Source organism: Cyrtonyx montezumae, unplaced genomic scaffold (genome assembly GCF_038088225.1).
Source record: "Cyrtonyx montezumae isolate F1298 unplaced genomic scaffold, pur_monq_1.0 scaffold_10, whole genome shotgun sequence".
Lineage (NCBI taxonomy): Eukaryota > Metazoa > Chordata > Aves > Galliformes > Odontophoridae > Cyrtonyx > Cyrtonyx montezumae.
Window position 1 is genome coordinate 15,803,848 of NW_027071826.1, and position 20,675 is coordinate 15,824,522.

The 20,675-nt window shown below is 46.7% G+C and overlaps 1 protein-coding gene across 4 annotated transcripts in view; it reads left to right on the forward strand.

Annotated features, from left to right (window-relative positions):
* The first annotated feature begins 1,146 nt into the window (after positions 1-1,146).
* FOXN3 (forkhead box N3) overlaps positions 1,147-20,675 on the forward strand; it is a 112,889-nt gene continuing 93,360 nt past the window's right edge. For 2 of the 4 annotated variants that reach the window (XM_065751582.1, XM_065751589.1), the window contains exon 1: positions 1,148-1,744. In XM_065751582.1, coding sequence (XP_065607654.1) covers positions 1,202-1,744 — 543 coding nt within the window. In that variant the 5' untranslated portion in view covers positions 1,148-1,201. Of the gene's footprint in view, positions 1,745-20,675 lie in introns of all 4 variants that reach the window. The other 2 variants (XM_065751573.1, XM_065751599.1) reach the window with 2 other exon arrangements.

The following is a 20,675-nucleotide window of genomic DNA, read 5'->3' on the forward strand; positions in this document are numbered from 1 at the left end:
AAGTGTTAGGGGAAAGACCAGAGGAACTTCCCTTTCTCACTTTTCTGAAAGAACTCCATTGCCTTTCATCCTTCGAACGGTTTTCCTCCCTTTTTTCGTGTTAGATACACCGCTTGTTTTGCTGCTAACTCTGCTTTTTGCCCATTGGCACGGTATTGGGTGTGACTGTACGTAACACGTCTCGAGTTGTCCCCTGATTGCAGGGGATCTCTGCCTTCACCCTACGCTTGTTCAGAAGACTGCCCGTTGTTGAAATACATTGATCCTCACCAATGTTCATTTCTCTGTTGGCATTGTCCTCTGTCCTGGCAGTTTTTCTGCATGGCAGGGAGGCTGTGCTGCTCCTGTAGGGCTGCTGCTGCTCACACGCTGCTCCCCGCCCTGGTCTCCCCCCAGTGTATCCATCCCCCTGTCCCTGCCAGCTCTGCCTGTGCTCAGCTCCCAGCACACGGCCTCCCTCCTGCCTTGGGCCACAGCTGAGGGCAGCTCGGTGCAGGTTAAAGCCCTCTCTGTTTACACAGACTCTTAAAGTGCTTTATTCCTCTGGTGTTTGTTTCCTTGTGTCTTGGCCCTGGTCCCGAAACTACTGTGTGCTGTCTTCCCGTGTCCTTTCCATCCTTCCTATTCTGGTTTGCAAGTTGTGGTGTAATTTTTCAGTTCTGCTGCAGCACTGCCTCAGGTTGGGTTTGGTGCCTGTCTGCGTGAGCCCTCAGGCAGTGCCTCTATCGTAGGGCTGTCGTGTTGTCCTCAAGGGTGAAACAGCTGAACTTAATCTGAAGCAACTGGCCCTAAGCCCCTCTTTTTTTTCTTCTTTTTTTTTTCCTTCTTAAATTTACATGCTTATTAAAGCGATATTGTCAGAATATTCGATGATTTGATACGCATATTCGTTATTAAAGGAGTGTGTCTCTAGGATTTCCTGTGTGGGGCTTCAAGTTCAGGGAGCACCAAGGCATACTGGCACTCGTATCATTCCATGCGTTGAAAGTTGTTTAGCTGCCCTGACTTTGGATTACTTTACCCAGCACTTTGGGAGTGAGCGTTAATTTAAGTCTGTCGTTTTTAAAACAGATGGCGGGGGGCCAAGCAGCTGGTGGGGAAAGGCTGTCAAAACGTTACGGGGTACCTTCACCAGCTAATAACTTTTTTCTCTGTTTCTTTCCCCCTCCCTGGTGTCAGACTCCCAGGAGCCTCTGCCTCAATGGGTCCAGTCATGCCGCCCAGCAAGAAGCCGGAGGGCTCAGGAATCAGTGTTCCCAGCGGACTGAGCCAGCGTTACCAAGATAGCGATTTGTCAAAGGCACTTCACGATGACGAGGACCTAGATTTCTCTTTGCCTGCCATCAGATTAGATAAAGGGGCCATGGAAGATGAAGAACTAACTAACTTGAACTGGTTACACGAGAGCAAGAACTTGCTGAAGAGCTTTGGGGACTCGGTGTTACGAAGTGTCAGCCCCGTTCAGGACATTGGTGATGACACGCCTCCGTCCCCCGCCCACTCGGACATGCCCTACGATGCCAAGCAGAACCCCAACTGCAAACCTCCTTACTCCTTTAGCTGCCTCATATTTATGGCCATCGAGGACTCGCCAACCAAAAGACTGCCCGTAAAGGATATATACAACTGGATTTTAGAACACTTCCCGTATTTTGCAAACGCACCCACTGGATGGAAAAATTCTGTGAGACATAATCTGTCCTTGAATAAATGTTTTAAGAAAGTGGACAAAGACAGAAGTCAGGTAAGCTTGCAGCTGTGGAAACCTGTCTGGCTCTGACAAAACTCACCTGTTTGTCCTAGAATGCATTCCTAACTGCGAAGTGCAGAATACACAGTGCTGTCCTTGGTAATGCAGTTCATTGCATTTAGAAAGCCAGCATTTCTTTCGCGTGGCTCATTCTGATTTTATTAAATTCATTGTCTAGACATCAGTAAGAAAATAGTTGGTGTGTGTGTTTTCTTTGCTCCCCAGCTGGTGTCTTCATGCATAGTGGTTAAATATTGTTTGTAGTTACCGTGCTGCGGTAATGGTTTCCAGCTCCACTAGATGAATGTAATCATGTTATAAATAGGCTGCTTGCTGTTCTTGGCTTATACAAACATATAGTGGAAGGGTATGCCTTATGTAAGAGGTCATCTTTTTTTCCTGGTCTGTGTTGTAATCAGAAAAGAGGGTTTTCTTTTCTTTTTCTTAAATGAGCAGAAGTAGTATTGAATGGTAAGGGTGAAGCTTCATTTTCCTTCGGGTAGAGACTCTTCCAACAGAGCAGAATAGGTCTGGCATCAGAGGTGAAAGTTACCAGAAACTCAGCTGTTCTCCCTATGGAGTTTTTGCCGCTTCTGAGAACAGTGCAATGGCAGAAGTCTGGGGAACAGATTGTTGCTTTCGGATCTCTGCTGTTGCTGTCTGGTTTCATCGCTGAATCCTCAGCTGCATCTGCAGAAAGAGGCTGTGAGCGAGGGAATGGGGAAATGAGCCACGCCGTGGAGGCAGGACTTTGCATAACCTTCTATTGCATAAACCAGACTGGGAGCAGATAGCACTTTCCGGAGGGGGCGGGCTCCAGAAGCTGTGATCTGGGCTGAATCTTTGGCAACGTATAAGTGTACTGATAAAAATACCAGCTTGCAGATTAATTTCACAGTCCTTCCCACAGGTTTGTGAACTGAATAGCAGGTAGAATCACGTCGCTGGCTGCTCTGTAGTTGGCCGAAGAACAGAAAGGGAGTGTTTTTTTTTCTGGCAGAAATAATAGATGCACTCAGCTGCTGTAGTGCAGTGAAGTTAGCGCTGTGATAGTCTTGTAACTGGTTACCCCAGAGCAAGACTTCTGTTGGTGGTGCTGTTCTCCCTGCTTTGAGTACGATTTCACTTTAAATGCTCTGGAACAGAAGATATTTTCTAAATGAACACTCTTATGTTACCCTAAGCCAACAACTTTTCATTTAAGATTACTTAACTTTCTTTTTCTTGGAGCTTTACTTTCTTAAAAGGCTTTTTATTCATTCATTCATTTATTTATTTATTCAGTGTCATTCCCTGAAGTCCACTGTCCACATACTGGAGATCACACACTGTATGTTGGTATTTTTATAAATTCGTTGCTGTGAACGATTGTGTGCAAGATTAAAAAACCTGTTCCTGAGCTGGATGTTGTTTCGTGCAAGCCGGAGCCTCAAATTCTTGTTTGGAAGCAAGACTATAATAGCAAGTGCCACGCCAACCTTTTATGATCCTGTCCCAGGCCATAAGAAACCTTAACACACTGCACACGGTAAAAAAAAACAACAAAAAAGAAAACAAAACAACCAGTACTGTTACTGGCAAGACATGTTCAGTGCTGCTGTCCTCTGTTTACAAGTGGTCTATTTAAACTACAGTTTCCTTCCTCTGAGGAACTTGTTGTCATGCGTATCTGTTGAATACCCGTAGCCTTTTCAGATCACAGGAACCATACCATGAAGCACTTCTCCGTGGGGAATGGGAGAAGCACAATGCATGAATAGTAATCTACGTCTTGAATTCATGATTAGAGCCACAGTTACACAGCGAGACAGTAAGGTATGGGGGAGCCCTTGAATGTGTAAGTAACAAGGTGAGCTTTTAGTCTTCCCTGGAAAAGCATAGGTTATGAGAAAGAATTCCTTCCATCTTTTCATGCTCCTGAGCTCTTAATAACTATGCAGTCACCCTGCTGGTAGCCAGCATTAAGGTAATTGAGAAGAGAATCTGAAACTTAAAATGCACAAAGTCAGGTCACTTAAGTCGCGTCCTGGCCAAGGGACGTGGCAGGTGGGGACGGGAGTGCAGAGCTGGCTCTGGGGCCGAGTTGCTGAATCAGGTGCCTGACAGCTAATTGTGGACTTGGAAAGCACTAACATCCAACTGCTGGCTTTGAAAAGACGTTCATGCGCTCACGCACACCTCCAGAGTTGGTTGGAGTGTTTTACAGCGAGCAACTCTGTTGTTGCCAGCAGCCTGCGAGTTTCAAAGGGTCCCTGGGACCTCAGGGTGGGGTTAACTCTCTGTTACAAGGAATCATTTTGTGCCACTTCTTCCAGTGTGCTGCTACATTCTGCAAGTTGCAGGTTTAGAATGTGCCTGTCTGTTTTTATGTGACAAGGCATCTCAGAAACACTAAGGAGCTGGGCTCTGAAACGTGGGGCGCAGGGAAGGAGTTAATCGGTGCTGGGAATGGCAGGCATTTGCTTGCTGATGTGTGCTGACACGCTGAAAAGCTACAAGCTTTCCTCTCCGAGTTGTGCTTCCCAGTGTTTGTTTGTAGAGCCTTTCAGTAATCGTTTTTCTAAAAAAAGTTCTGCTGAACGCTTAATTCTTTTCTGGATTCCCTCTGCATAGTAGTTCCCTCAGTCCTGGACTCACTCATTTACATTCACGGGGCTAAATATGTATTTAATAGCCTGCCGCTCCTCCTGCGTGTGTGTGTGAATGCTCACGTTTCCTGATGCGAGATCCTCGCAACAGAGGAACTTAGAGGCTGCATCGCTCTGTTTCCAGCTTGCCCTGTTGTGGGTCTTCTGGGGGAGCAGACATTTTCTCCCCAGCTGTGCTCACGTGTTGCTGCATTGCACGGAGCTGCCGTGCCATCAGGCTCCCCCAGCAAGGCCACGGTGACCGCGTGTAACTCTGCGGCGAGGCCGATGTGCTGGCTCGAGGCAGGCAGAAGGGCTGAAGAAGGGAAAACGCTGAGCCCTTGATTGTGCAAACCTCTTTGCATTGAGCTCAGCAGTTTAATAATAGTTGGCCGGAGTATGAAGTGTCACATGATGGGGAGCACAAGAGGAGTTCCCAGGCTTTGTTTATACTGCTAGACTTGTGAATTCAGTCATTCAGATTAATCCTATTGTGAGCACGCCGATCTAAATGTCCTCTAGTGTGTCCCGTTTAGCGCAGCCCTCAGCCCATGGTTTCTCTGACTTCCCTGCCATCTGGTCCTTGGCTGTGGAGAGGAATTTTTCTTGTATATGTGTCTCCATAGCAACGCGTTTGCAGTTGATATGGAAAGTAAGCAGTTGCCTTAGCAACAGAGTTACTGATGTGGCAGCTCCTCTGCTTGCAGGGAAAGGGCTAAGCTAGTTCAGACGCATTATGTAGGTTTGCTGTAATTATAGCTGCGCCCACTAGTGCTGCTGTAGCTAAGGGTCTCTTGAAATATTTTGCGATAAACCCCATTTCTTCCCCCTCAAAGGGTATTATTATCCATGTAGAGATTCCTGCTTTGAACAAAGGCCACTCAGGTTGTGTTTTCAGGGCGTGTGACCAATCTGTGCCTTTTACAAACGCAAACTTTGTTGATCATTATTATCAAATGAGTGGATGAAGGAAAAAGATGCTTGGCATCACTGACTTCTCTGCAGTTTTTTGGTCTTGCTTAGCAGCCCAGTTATGGAAGAGGAAGCTCTCATCCTGTGCATCGTGCTCTGCTGCCTTTGTCTGCCCGGTCTGTGCTGCTCTGGGTATCCCTCCTATGGAGCAGGCTCCTCTTTGTGTCTGCCCTGCTTGTCTGAGGCAGAGAAGTGTGCATGTGCTCCCAGCTGGGAGCGTACTGGGGAAATCCAGGACTCCTCAAGGTTTGTTTGGCACTTGTGCTGAGGGATGTCTCAATAAAAATGTCTCAATAAAAATGTAATGAGAGTAAGGGATGTGTCCACGGGGATGGGAGAAGAAAATTCTCCTCGGTTGATGTCAAAGTTATTCTTAGAAGTACATGGACAATAACTGGGTCATGGAGATCCAGCAAGGCTCCTCCTCTGTCTGGAGCGGGCTGTGGGACCTGAGGCCTCTTGAGTGTTACTGGCATGTGCAGGGTGTCCTTATCTCCTGCATGGCTTGGGCTGTGTGGGCTTCTGAGGAGGCCCTCCAGCGGGCGTGCTTCCTCTGAGGTGATACTGCCCAGGCTTTTGCAGATAAAGCCCTGCAGGAAGGTAAGAGCTAGCTGGAGTGAGACAAGGCAGCCTGGTTGTTCTTTATCTAAGATCTCCTAATCCAGTCTGCACAAAGGTGATGGACCCGTGGTAGTATCCCGCCTCTGCTAACATGGTTTGGGAAGATCTCCTGTGAAAGCTGTGTGGCCCTCTGGGTATGGAAAAGCTCTCCTTGGGTTCTGATACTGTTATCACCTAGCCTGACCCACATAGCACAAGCATCAGAATTTCATTGTGTCTGTAATGTCTGGTTGGACCTAAAAATGTAAAAACCCCCAGACTCATGTTAAGGACTTAAGTGATGTTGACGCCGTTAACAAAATGACGTCCTAAAGCAGCAGATCCAATTGTTAATTTCCCACGTGATTAAAAGAAGAGTGTGGGTTTTTTGTTAGAATTTGTTGTGTTTAACCTGAAATCCATTTTTTTATATCTCAGTCTGTCATATATGTGCTCTCAGCCACCGGAAACTTTCCCCTCAAATTGTTTTTAACACAAAGTCATCTCCTTCCAGAGAAATCATAGCAGTCTTTAGAACCTTCCTGTAATATGGGATTTCCAGATATCACACAGTTTGTGGAGAGCTTTCTTGAGCCCTTTCAATTTTGTTTTTGAAGTGCAAAAGCAAGGAATTATACAGAATATTTAAATAATAGATTTCCTAAAGCTCTGCATGGAAATGCTCTTCCATTTAACTGGCTTCCAGCTGGTTGACTACATCATCACTTACTCTTTGCAGTAGTCTGTGTCTGTGAACTGGTTTGGAGCTGTATGGTGCATAATTAGTGGTTTTTTTTCAAGTAGTGATAAGGAGCTGGTGATACCCAGAGACCTCTGGGTTTCCTATCTCAGTTGCTGGTGTTTCCTGACTCATAGGGAAGATGGGCAGTGGGCTGCCCCTGTCCTGGGGAGCTGTGGTGGGCTCTGACTGTACCCTGACAGGCAGTTGGCCTGCTAGTTATTTGGGGTAACTGATCCATGCAGACATGGAGTGAGGTGTGTTAGTGCTGCAGGGGCCTGGGTGTGAGGGCAAAGCTGGGGCTGCTCCCCATGCACTGGGCCTGGGCTGTGAGGGTCGGATGGAGCTAGTTGTGAGCTGCAGCTCCTCCCTGTTCTGGGCTGCATGCTCCAGCAGCATGCAGACACGCTCTGGCATTTCAGTGACCAGCCCTGGATCTGGTTGCAGATCGGATCCAGCTGGACTTTTTTCCTCTCTTTTTGAATTCTCAAGTTGCTTTTCAGCTTAGTTCCTCAATGCAGGTCACAGCCCAGCAGTCAGTGTGCTGACACAACCAGGGGAGCTGTGACAGGGATGGCTGGGGAGTACCTTTGGTTGAGATGCCCAGGGGGCAGTGACAGCAGAGGCCTGATGGAGGCCAGCCTTGCAGAGAAAGCAGATCTCACGTGGGATCCCAGGGTTGGGGCTGGGTGGAACCCCAGGGATCGTTCAGTTCAGCCCCTGCTCAGCAGAGCCACCAGCAGCACAGAGCCGTGGCTGGGCAGGGTCTGAATGTCTCCAGAGAAAGACTCCCTTTTCTTCTTCTGAAGATGTTGGCTTTTGGTTTTCTCCTGGGAGCAGTTGTTCAAGGAGCCAGTGTTGAGGATACTTCACAGCTGGTTTAAACTGTGAGTGTGGGCTGCCAGCACCGGGCACAGCCCACACAGCCTATAGATGAACCCTTTACCCCAGGCTGTTCTGTGAGCCCCTACCAGCACCTGTGTCACTGAGCACTGAGCTGCTGGAAAACTGTTCTCAGTGGGATCAATTTTCAGTGGGCTGATTTGGTTGGTTCTTTTCCAGCTCCCTGCTTAGCTTGTGGTCTCTGTGGTCGGTTGGTACCTGAGGCAGTGCAGCCATGGGCTGAGCTCCATTCAGGCATGCAGCAGCTGGCAGCTCAGAGCTGGGGCAGGGGGCGGGCAGGGCTGTGAGATGTGAGCAGTGGGGATGGCTCTGAGGGAGCTGTGCTGGGGGTCCACTCAAAAGCTGTCTTTATTTCCTCATTGCCATGCAGTGCTTCTTCCTGTGGAGCTAACAGAGCACTGCAGACCCACAGACCCAGTCTGGCTCTGGGGCGGTGCTCTGCTCTGAGTACAGCACTGGGCCAGAATTCAGCACTGAGCAGTGCCTTATGTGCCCACAGGGAAATGCCGACCTATGGGAAACTGCAAGGAATCTCCTCTGGGGAGGAGCTGAAATGGAGCTGATCAGAGGGCTGGGCAGTAAGGACTCACTGATCTCTTTCATCTGGCTGAGCATTCACAGTTCAGTTCTTCACCAAAACAGCAAAGAACTCTTTAGCTACTCAGTGTGCATCCCTTGGACTTCTTCCTTCTGTGAAAGGGAAGCAGAGTGCTGGCTGAAGCAGAGCAGCGGGTTGAGCTGCTCAGCCTCATTCCTGGGTAAAGGCCTCTTGAGAAGTGCTTAGGAGAGCTGATGGTGATTGAGCCGCATGACTGCAAGTGCAGCTCAGGCAGCCTGCGAGGTGCTCAGGAGCCTTCCTCCCTGTGTGCAGGATGGGCTGGTAGCAGGTTGCTGTGCTGCTCTGTGTTTCCTGTACAGTTGTTCAGATGTTGGTCGGCTGGGCCTGCAGCTCAGTGCTGCCTTCTGAATTATTTTCAGCTGTCTTACTGCCTTGTCTTCATGTTAAATCTAGTTCAATAGTCCAATCTGAAATCCTTGTGGAAAAGAAGCCCAGTCTGACTGTATTTTTAATTTTTGTTGCATCTGTGTATTGATCAGCAGTGGTTCATTGTGTAGAACCAGAAGTAGCTGACTTCTGTCCTGTTGAGACCGGGCAGAACACTGCTGGGTAAGGCATTGTGCAGACAACCCATGCAGCTGCAACAGCGCAGTGCACCGTGGTGCAGTTAGGTGTGTGGACACAGATTTCCCTTAAAGCACCCCACACAACTGTGTTTGGTTAAGTATTGCTCAGTAAGCCTCCAGGGAAGCACTGTGATGTGCTGGAGTGTATTTTTTTGAGCTAATTAAGATTTTCCTCTCTAAGCATTTGCTCTTATCGTTTGATTCCTTATCCGAAGTTTTGGACCAGTGCAGGTTTCCTGTCTGCCATGCAGAAGAAGTCAGTGAAGAAAGTTTGCTTTAATGAGATATGTATTGACGCTGCTGCTTTTCTGGTGCTTGTAGCTCAAGTAAAGAGAAAATGTGTTAAGAGCTGTGAGATTTTGCTTTGTTTGGAATCAGTAACTGGCTTGTTAATGATTCAGCACTTGTGCTTTGGTTCTCTGGTAGCTAACTGCTTTACCAGGAGCTTCTGTTCAGCCCAGTTTCCAGTTCTCAGCCGTTCCCCATCTCTTGTGCCCCAGCGCTGCCCAGAAGCAGGATACCTGCTCAGTTCAGGGATAGAAGATGCTGCAGACAGAAGGGAGGTGCCAGTGCTGTCAAGATTGATACACACAACAACTGCTCAACTTTGCCAAAGCCCTCCATATCTTGTGGACGCGAGTGGCCTCGGGCTCACCATTTCACTGAGGTGCATGAGTTGTGGGAGCAGGCAGGAGCAGTGACCCAGCTTCTTCAGCATTACTATTTTTTCCTGGTTTTGATAGGCTGTTTATAGCCTGGAATGTCACTTGCGTTTTTTCTGTTCTCCCACCAGTTTGGTCTCCTGACTTCAAAGGAGCTGCTTTTGGTTTACTCTTGGGTAAATACCAGAGAGCTGCGGAAAGAAGCAGTTGTAACCGTAAATGATGTGTCTGGCTCTTACTTGGTTATCCATAACAGTCATTCTGGAGACGGTACATTTTAATTTATTAGTTATGTTTTTCAAATTCCATTCTGGGTGTTATGGAAACTTTTCCCTGGAAACCTGTGTAGGAATTTGTGAGAGAACTCATTTCAAGGATCTTAAATGTGAGTGGGTTTTTCCTTGTTACAGTAGGAAAGAGACCAGATTGCTGTCCAGTGACTTAAGATACCCAAATGCTATCTCCAGTATGCTGAATTGCTGCATGTCATTGCAGCAGTGAACAGCAGCAGTTTGCCAGTAGCTGAGTACTAAGTTGCTGAAAGATGCCTGTCGGTAAGCAGAGGAATGAATGGGCGTCTGTATGGGGAAGTCTGAATAGCAAGGAAGTGTCTGTGGCACTAGATGGAGCAGAAACTTATTTATGGGATTTTGCACAAGAGAATCTGGTTGAATGCTAACAGCAGAGTTCACACTGATTCATGCTATCAGCAGAAAATTAGGCTCTTTTCCAGAGCTCTGTTTGTGAGATCCCATGGCTGCCTACTGTGGGAGGGTACTCGTTGGGATGTGGCAGCTACAGAAAATGTTTTTATGATTTTAAAGTGGAAAGAAAAGCCTCCAGGGCAACCAGTAGGAGCTGTGGGGGTAATACAAGGCTGGGGTTAGGTACTGACACACCTCATCTCCAGCTTTCATTTCCATATTTTTCTCTTTTCCTCGCCCTTTTATTTGAAAGGTGGGGAGTGGGAACACATTGTCCTAAGATGTTCTTTTTAGATTGGGAAGGAGTTTTTGAAATGCTCTGCTTTTAGATAAGGAGGAAGGAGGTCACTGTCATTAGGAGTAAGTGATACAGAATGTAATAAAAGCTGCAATTTTGCACTTAGGTCTGTTCTCCTTAGATTGTTGGGTAGAACGAAACATTTCACGTGGTTTGTCTTTAAGAATAAGATCCTTTCCATGCAGGAAAACTGCTTTTGCAAAACTTCTTTTTAGTGTCCCTATCTTGTACAGTCTGTATGTGTGCAGCCTTCTCCAACCCTACAGCAGCAGGGAAACCTCATGTTCAGGGATCCTCGCTGCTCTTAGGAACACTGCCAAGTCTTTGGAGAGGAATGCTTGATGGGTGTGAGAACTGCATGCTGCGGGCTGAGCTGGAGCTACAGTTATACCCAGACTCAGAGAGAAAATGGTATGGAGCTCCTGGGTCAAAAGGCATTTCATCCTGCAGATCGCCTTTACAGATTACGTGCAATTGTAAACTTCACTGAAAATAATGGTAGGATTCTTGCGTAGTTCCACCTTTCTTGAAGCACTTCTGTGCTGTAGATCGGTGGTGTAAATGATTCATTGGTTTACAGGAATTGCAGATGTAGGAGTTGTGTTGGGAAGGACCAGAAGTTATGGGGTTGGTGTGGCTGAGATACTGGGACATCAGGCAAGTGCTTTGGTTTTTTTTTCTATTCTGGCAATTGACATTACGTATTTATTGTTACATAATTGCCTCATTGCACTAATTAATTTGGCTTTTCTTTCTCTTACCCCCCTTCCCTAGAGATCAATGTTTTCTCTTAGGGCTCAGTGCTTAATATGCAGACTTCACTGTTGCAAGAGTAGGGCTGTTTTTTGGTTTTGTTTTTCCAATTTATTTCAAGTTCTAGTGCTTTTTAGACTTTGGGCTGCACGACAGAGAGGAAAGAAGCTGTCATAAAGAGATAAATTGCATTGAAGACTCAGTACAGAGCTAGCTCCCAGCTATTGAAACAAATGGGATTTTATTGTTCAGCTTATATCTCCTCTTCTGATTAAATTCATTTATTTTTGTATCTCTCTATCCCTATGTGTATTTGTATGTGTGTGTATATGTGTCATAAACACTACATAATCGTTTTGGTTTTCAGATCATCAAAACACTTGCGAGGTGAAATGGGAGCAAAAAGCAGTACGGATCTGAACTGGCACACAAAGCTTTCTACCTGCTTGCATCCCAGCATTAGGAGAGCAACGTGCTGTGGTAGTGGCATGTGCAGAATTTCCTTAGGACAGATGTGCTCTGTTGCTGCAAATGGTAACCAGTCAGTCTAAACAGATCGCTCTAAATCATGATACTAACTAACCTGATCTGTCTCTCTTAGCTTTTGTTTTTGTTTTTTCTTTCAGAAACCAGTGCTTACAGTGTAGAAAAAAACCAACATCTCTACTTCTGTTCATTTTTACACTTTTAGGTTTTGTTAAAACACCTGTAAGACTTGAATGCCTTTTTAGGCAGTGCTGCTTGTGTTTGGAGGAATAAAGTTCCTTGTTCTTAGCTTAAGAAGTCTACTTTGGTCTGTCATTTGTTATTGGCATTTGGAGCTGAGTAATTTTGAATTTGGGAAAACAGAGACGTAATTATGACCATCTCCATGAGGAGATGAGCTTTTCTGTCATCCCTCTTATTTGAGAAGAAATACAACATTTTCATTTAGAAAGCCTTGATTTTAATTTGTAGTATTGAAATGGAAAGAAAGATCTTGCTTTCTTATCCTGTTTTTCTGCTGACTTGGGAAAAAGCAGAGGAAAATGTATTCCCCTTCCCCCAGCTAAAATATTTGCGTTATTTTGGTTTCAAAGTAAACATGCGTTCGATTTAACTGCTTTTGCTAATTAGCATCTGCTCCTTCACCACCACTCGAGTCCTTCTCACCCTCCAGTGGCAGTGCTGCCAAAAATCCGTTTGGCTGTGCTTGAGCTGGCGGGACAAACTTCTGTGTCTTGATTACAGTACAATTACTCATTTGTGTGCTGCATCAACCTCAATTTATTTCCCTCACAATTTATAAATTAGGGGTCACAAACTTGATTTTGGATTTGCACTCCGAATCTTTAATTTAGCCATGCATTAGGAAGGGGAAGAATTTGATTCATCAGCGAGCTCTGTTTTTTCCTGTTTTGACTGTCAGTTCCTGTTGTTTGGCATCAGTTTGAACAGCGTGATGGTTCCAGAGCTTGCTTAAGTGGCTTTTCAATTCAAGCCATGTGTAACTTTGTCTCTGCTAGCAGGGTGGGATTGCTTCTCACTCTTGATGCAGATACGTAGTTCTCTTTTCAAAGAGAGACGTTTCTGTGATGATCCAAATGAGTGGCTTTTAAGGTAGTCACAATAATGCTAGTGTACAGATGGGTGTGTAAAGGTGAAAATGCATGTGGTAGGGGTGGAGACAGCAGTTTCTATATAGATTTGTGCCCTGACACTCATGAATTTGGCTCAAAAATCATGACACTGTTTAGAATAATGGGAGATGTCTTATTTTAGAGGCTTTAAAATCCCCCCAGTCTCTTTATTACAGAAATGAAGACAACTGGAAATGTTTTTGATTTGATGATTTACATCTTAGGCGTTTCTAATAAAAACACCTAATATCCCATTATGGTGCAGTGTCATTCATTGGCAGTATTGAAGCCAGATTCCGGAGGTTACCATCAAGCTGTAGGCTGTCAAGTTTCAAAAAAATTTTGCTGATGGCATGTTTAGCCTGTCCCCAGAGAGCTCTTTGTGGAGGAAACGCAGCAATTAGAGAAATCCTCTCCAGTACAGCATGCAGTTCAGTGCCTGCAGTAGCAGGACCCAGCTCTAAGGCCTGGGTCTGTTCGGAGGACTCCCTGGGAAGGGAGCTGCTGTTTTGGTTTCCTCTGTGGGGCAGGTGGGGGTGGATCTGCACACCACCACCATGCTCAAGGGCTGGCTATTGGTGTTCAGAAGGGCTTGGGCGGCTACTGAAGCCGCTCAGAGTTGTTCATGGACATTTGGGTCGATGTGGTTAATTAGAGGGTGCCCCTTCCTTTTTGCTCAACCTTGAGTAGGACCTTCAGCAACTTGGACCTCATTGTCTAGGTACACATCTTTCTCTATAGGTGAGTACTTTCTCACATTTGGCTATTCATTTCCTGTTGCTGTTTCTGTTTCTTTTTTCTTAGTTATGCCTTGCTTGCATCGCCAAATAATGGAGCTGTTCACGTACATGGGTGTGAGGACAGCATGGCAGGGTGAAGGGCTTTAAGTCACCCTTACGCCGTGCTGAAAGCTCATTAGCATCTAAGAAAATAAAGAAGATGCAGGCCTTTTTGAACAAAGTTTTTCATTTGTACACGGTGCTATTTCTGGTGTGTCAAACGTGAAGGCTTCCTGTGTGAAACCAGTAGTGAAGAAGATCACAGAAGACACGGAGCAGTGACTCAGGTCACATCAGGCCTGTTAGTGTGACACCCGTGTCATCAGAATTGCTTCATTTTAGCATCCTTCAATGAGATTTTCTTCTCCTTTGGAGGATATATTTGTTCAAAGGCACATTTGATCTTGAATAACTTGGAAGAAAACAATTTTCCATTTTCGGAGATGCCATAAATCTTTTCCACCTTTCTACTTCTGAACTCTTCACAGCATTAACATCTGATTTTGGATGGATTGTCAATTTTTGTGATTGCAGTCCGCTCAGAAATGATTTCTCCCTGTTTCATTCCACTTCAGGCACATGAAGTCAGATAAATTCATACACTGATGTTTAATCATTGAGCACTAATCACCTTTGTGCAGTATTGATCAGCAGCCTTTCTGTATACTCTGATTATAATGAATAATAGTCTGCTGGTAAGTACCAAGGAGTGGTGAAGATGGTGAGTTCGCTCAGCGTAGCACTGCTGCTACTTTTCTAATTTCCAGCGGTTCTCACTGTCATACAGCATCGCTTTCCTTTTCCCTTCCCCTGGCCCTTCCTTTTCCCCTCAGTTCCGTGCTGTGGCTGGGCCTAGCCCTTCCTGCCTTCCCGCACACGTGCTGTTCTTTGGCTGCACCATCTCACATGCCTGCAGTCACCCATGGGATCCATTTCCCAAGGGTCATGTCCTTCCTCCTCCTCCTCCTTGTCCTCCTCCACTCAGCACACTCCTGCTTTACAGGTGACTGTGTGAACATCGCACTTGAAAAGCAGTGCTTGTGAGATAACCAAGTTAAAAAAAGACTGGGGAAAACCCAAGTAGGCAGGTCTGTGGTGCGTGGGCTGAAAGCTTTTTTCCCCCCCTTCCTCCCACCCTTTCCTTACAGAGTAATAGACTCATTCTGTGTGTGAATATGCTGTTCTGAATAACCTCTCTTCTGCGCACACAACTGATTCTCACATCCTGTTTTCTAGCAGCTTGGCCAGAGCAGCGCCCTGAAGAGCGATGTTTCTGTTTCTGCAGGGTTTATTTCAGCTCTCACAGCTCTGCTGCCTGTGGTGCACATCCTCCCATTCTCTTGTGAATTTAAGGAAACCTGCTTTTCCTTTACGTCATTCTGGGATTTGGAATAAAGTGAAGTGGACTTAAAACAGAGGAAGAGTATATATCGAGTCAGGATCCTGAAAGTTATTTGGACTTTGAGGAACGCTTTGCTGATGCAGAACTGGTCTGCCTCAGAAGCAACGTAAATAAACCCACGAGCCCCATTCTTACCCATCTGCAGATTGTCATCAAGGACTTGCTGGCTTCCTTGAAAATAGCTAGGTGGAATTAGTTGTCCTCTTTGTGCTTCAAATCTACTCACACCAGTGAGTCTCTGTCATATTTGTCTAATGGAATCACTTTGCCTTGTTTAATAAACTACCTGCGTACTTTTCAGATCTGTTTCAGTGGCGGAAGTGCTCAGGGCAGCTGAAAGGCAGTATTAATTACCAGCTCTGAAATACGCTTGATGGAGTGGCTCATGCTGCAGAGGGCCCTCATGCCGAGCCGTGCTGTGGTGCATCTGCTGATGTCTGCCTTTCCCCATTTGCAGCCCGTTTAGCTGTGCTTATGAAAAATCAGGCACCTAAAAACCCAACTAAAACCTAAAATACAATTGCCTTTTTACAGCATTAATTAATCTTACTGTCAAATCTTCGTAGGCTAGGCAGCCTCATCTCTCCTTACTGTTTTTACAAGCCCAGCACAGGTGAGTGCTGGTGCTGAGGCCGTGGTGCTCCTGCAGTAGGCAGGTGCTGCCCTGGTTTCATACTTCGCTGTGCTGAGCAAGCGAGCCAAAGCTTCGGGCACAGCTGAGGCATCGTCTTGTTTGGGGGATGTTTGCAGTGCTGAAATGGTTTGTTTTGATCCATGTTTTGTTCAGCCATGGGGAAGAGAAAAAAAAAACAGTAAAAAATTGCTATTTTTTGACCTTGACATAGAAGTGGGATTGAAGGAGGGATCAAGACCTGCGTGCAGGCAGCAGAAATGCGTGTTGCTGCGTGCCGTGGCAGTGGGAGGTGAGCAGGGCCTGGCACTGGTGTGTGCCTGCTCACCCGGGCTGCACAGGGCTGCAGCCGCCTGCCTTAGTGCGTGCACCCACCTCAGAGCACTGCTGCCTGGCTGCCAATCCAGCTGCCTGTCACTGTGCCTGGATTTTCCTCTCAGTTCATCATGTGAACCAAATGAAGCACTAAGCAAGGAAAACCCCTGCATTAAACGGTTACAGAGAAAAATGGTGCCAATCCATTAGCTTTTGTCAGGTCTTCCTTATTTCTATTTTCATTTGTGGCTGCTAATGGAGTTAGTCCCACCCACTCCCTCCCACCGGTTTCTGTGAGCTGTTAACCCCTTCCCCTGGAAGTTCTCTCCCTGGCTCATTTCATCATTAACGCGCTGGCAGACAGTGCCTGACCCGCCAACCTCCAGCACTGATCTAAGTGTTGGGTAATTTTTTGAGTATCTGTTGGGTGAAGGGTTGTTTTAAAATCGTTGTGGGTTTTCAGATGCTTTGTAACTGTGTATTCGCAGGCGAAGGCACTGTTTTCTGTGGCTGTGTGAGGCAGCCCGGGGATGCTGTGGCACATTGGCTGGCCGGTAGTGGGATGCTGCATCCACGGCCCTGGCACGCTGCCTGCGTGGCCGCTGTGGGGCTGCTGCCCTGGAGTCTCAGGAATTTCTTTTTCTTCTGCCATTGACTTTACAGGTGACTTTGAGCACTTAACTTCTTTTGTATTCTTTTCTTTCTGCGTCTCCTCACTTTTCAACAGAGTGGGGCTAATTGCACTTTCCGTGAGTACACAGGAATTCTGTAGGCTGACGCAGCAAGTGCTTGCTATCTTATCTCCTGAGGCTCTCAATGATGGCCTGCTGACAGCCCTGTCTCTGTGTTCCCTGCTTATCAGCCCTGTGCCCCCTGGACCCCCGTGCTCCGTTCCTGCTGGGCAGTGCTGCAGCCTTTCCTTGTCCTGAGGCTGGCTGGCCTTGGTCAGGCCTGTTGCTGCCAGGCACTGCAGTGGGAACAGCATGCGGTGGCTTTATGTATGAGCCAGGCTTTGTTTAAGGGCAGCAAACAACACTATTCTCTTCAGGCTCTTGCAGGATTTCCATATGGCTGTGTAACAGTTTTATAGGGCTGTTTGCAAACGTACTCAGTGAGGAGATGCCTAACAGGCTGAGTATGGCTCCCAGAGAGAGGTGACACCATGTGCCATCTCCTAAGCCTGTTGGAGGAGTCTCTTTGTTATGACAGTGTGGGACACCGCTGTGGTGACATCCTGTGGCCTGCAGGCAGTGGTGGGAGCCAGTCCACGTGCCACTGGGCATACAAGGCTTGCGTGGCACAGGGGCAGTAGGAGGGTTGAGGGGAGCCATGGCTATGCTGTTCACACGGCGTTGTCTGGCAGAGTCACCATGGTGGGAACAGTGGCCACATGATTGAAGATCATGGGATCTGTAGCCCTGACTGTGGAGATGCCTTGGGTTTATGGTTTTAAGGGCAGTCAGACTTGCTGGGTGCCTACACCACACACTGGGAGGCATTACTGACTTCTCTATTCTTTAATTTGTATGAATCTCAACCTGTCTGTGCAGGCAGTCCTTGTGCAGGCACTGTGCTGAGGTATGACCTGCAGCCCCTCTACTCTGCCTGTGGCTCTGCTTTGGGGGCACTTTCTGGGGTCAGTTTGGGGCTGCCCCTGGCAGTACTGCTGGGAGGAGTGGGGCCCTTGGCACAAGCTGGGGTCTACACGTGTGAAGAGAGAAAACTTCAGATATCTTGAGCTGGTGGGACTTAAACTCCTCCTGCACTGGAGTGATGTTGGCTTTCTGCATGGCTGTGCGTTTGGGCAGTGCTTGCTCATGCTGCAGGAGCCTGCTCTGTGATCTTGCCTGTGGAACAGGTGAACTGACGAATTCATCCCATCTCTCCTTCTCTCCAGTTGTTACTTTCCAGCACTGTTCTGGCCTCTGTAGCTGGTTTAATCACTTGCTTGGCTGCTCCTTGTTCGGGGGGGGGGGGGTGGGGAGGTTATTTTATTTAAGGCAGAGTAGCTCTTTTCACTATAATCCTACTTCTCACTTAGGGGAAGCTCCTGTCTTGTGGGATCTTCCTCACCTAGCTCCACGGTCTGCCTGTGGTGTATGAGGAGGAACTCTGGGGATGGAGATGCTTATGGCCTTGCACTACCTGGGTAGTACCAGGCCACTGTCCCAGTAGCAGGACAAGGATCTAGCAACTAATGTATTGATGTGTAGGAGAGTTTGTGAGCAAATAAGCTAAAATAGCAGGAGATAAACATGAAAGCAGAGACGTGGACTTCTGCAATTTGAGCAAATGGATATTTTTACCGGGGGCAAAGTAAGACCTGAAAAGCCCCAATCTTTTGTTCTCTTGGGAATAGCAGTGATTTCTTGATGCAGCTGGTTTCCTTGGGGTGGAACACCGCGCTGCAGCAATCCTTCCCACCAAGCTACTAGTTTGGCATATCAAATGAGCATATATTTATGGCTGTGTAACTATGTTAAGAGCTCTTCTTAAGCTTTGTGCTTGATCTGTACTGTGGTAGGGGGCTTAGCAGAAAGGTGTTGAAAACACGCAGAAGCAGCAGGTGTGAGGGTTTTGTCATGTTGCATGCAGATAGGGCTTTATTTTCCCTGTGTTGTGTAAAACTCACATAACAGTGCCAGACTTTCCTGTGAAGGGCAGGGGAAGTTTCTAGAGTTCATAGGTTTGGGAGATTTTGTGTGAGGGTTTATGAAAATTAAATGCTTACTCTGCAGTTGTTACTGTCATTAAAATTGCTGTTAAGGTCTGTAGTGCAGCTCTCTAAAACTGGCTATATAGAATTGCACAAGTCTGTGCTAGAAATGTTTGAAGAGAATGAAGAAAATCTACCCTTAGACTGCATGATTAGTTATTTGTAATTTTGATGTGTTATTACAGTGGATCTAAGGAATGTGTTTTATAATAATAGCAATCATTGGCAGTGGCTTTGTTTTTCTTTCTTTAAGAATTCCTTAGCAGTTGTATTTCTTGCTTTCTTTCTTTTTTTTCTCTTTTAAACTAGCTGACCTCAGATGATTCCAATGCTCTGTTTGTGTCTTTCTGTGAATTACTTCATTTGTTTAACAATGAGGTAAATAGAGAACACACCATCCTCATCTGCATGGTGCAGAGCTGTTGAGGAGCATAAAGGTTTAGTGTTATCTGTGACTGTTTATAAAAACGTATTACAACCAGAGAACCAATGCAGGAGAGCAGAACAAGCAATATTCAGTCTGTCCTTACTGCCAAACATCAGTGAGTGAAGAACAACTAACAGTTTTAAATAGAGCAGCAGACCAACTCTGCTGTTTTCTCCCAGAGCTGGCATTTGTGTGCTGCCCCTGCCTGGAGTAAAGGAAGGAGCTGCAGCCCTGAGTGAGTGCAAAGTGGGGTAGGGTGGTGCCAGCAGCATGGCCCAGGGCTTCCTGCAAGTGGGAGCACTGGGCTGCTGGGCTGTGCCCTCTGAGTGCTGAGGAGTACCTGCCCTGGCAGCCCCTTGGGGCTGTGGTGCCAGTACAAAGCAGCTGTGATCACAGTGGGCTTCAGTCCTCCGAGTTCAAGTTTGTATCATCAGCTGCTTGTTCCCCATTGTGCCTTCGACTGTGTTTGCACAACTTCTGGAGTAGTGTTGTGTGATACGGTTCTAAATGTTGAGAAATATTGTTCCCTCTCTCCCCTTAGGGGCTGAAATCTCTTTCTGGTCTAAAAACACAGTTATTTGTTCAGATTCTGGTCTTGGCTGTAGCTACTTGAGTGGCTGCTTTACACGTGCGGAGGCATCACATGTATTTCCATCATCTAGTTATTTTATTGAAGCTTTCCTTTTGAAAACTGGGTCACTAAAGTTTGATCCTATAGAAATGCCTCTGTATTTGGGTGGCACACTTGCACGCCTATGGAAGAGCTGTACAGCGTTCCCGTGGGTAAACATGTTGGCAGATGTACGTGAAGATTTGCTTCAAGGTCTCTACTGCAAGGTAGCTGGGTGCAGTGAGCATGGGATAAATATTTATCCAGAGTAAGAACCTTTGATATGCAGTAATCTCACTGCTATTACTTGCAGAGGGGTCATTTGCTGTAACAATAGTAGGTTTCATCCATGCTGAGAGCAAATTATTATATGGGTAATGGGGATGACTGACACAAAATAGTTCCTCATTGTTGCAAGAAAGTGTCATTAGTGTTATTCAGAGGTCCTGTGTTAATGACTGCCAAAGCTCACACTGACCTCGCCAGGGGCTGATGTGCCACTGTCCTGTGATTTCAAGGTGTGATGACTTGGGACTGGAGATGCTAGTTGGAAAGGTCCTTTTTCAACCAACAGGAAGCTTCTGCTTTTTCTGCTCGCTGTCATAGTTCCTGAACTGCCCCAGTAATCAGGGCGGGATAGTGTTTGTGTGCGCTGCTCAATGTGGGTAGCAGTGACATTCCTAGTTCATTCCATTGATAACTTCAGTTTTGGAGAGTCTAGTCCTGAGCACTCATCCCCTTCTGCTTTGGCAGTTCTTAGGGGTAGTTGTTGGATACTTTTCTGCTGAGCAGCAAGCTCCTTGGCTGAAAGGATGTTGCCCAGCACGTCCCAGCTCCCCCTGTGTCCCCGCTCTCTGCCTGCCTGGTGAACCATTCCCAGCTGGTTTGTGCCCAGCCAGAGCCCCACTTTTCCTCCCGGTGCTGTGCCAAGGAGCACACTGCTGCATTGCCATGGCTTGTCCTGCAGAAGGGAACAGTCCCCT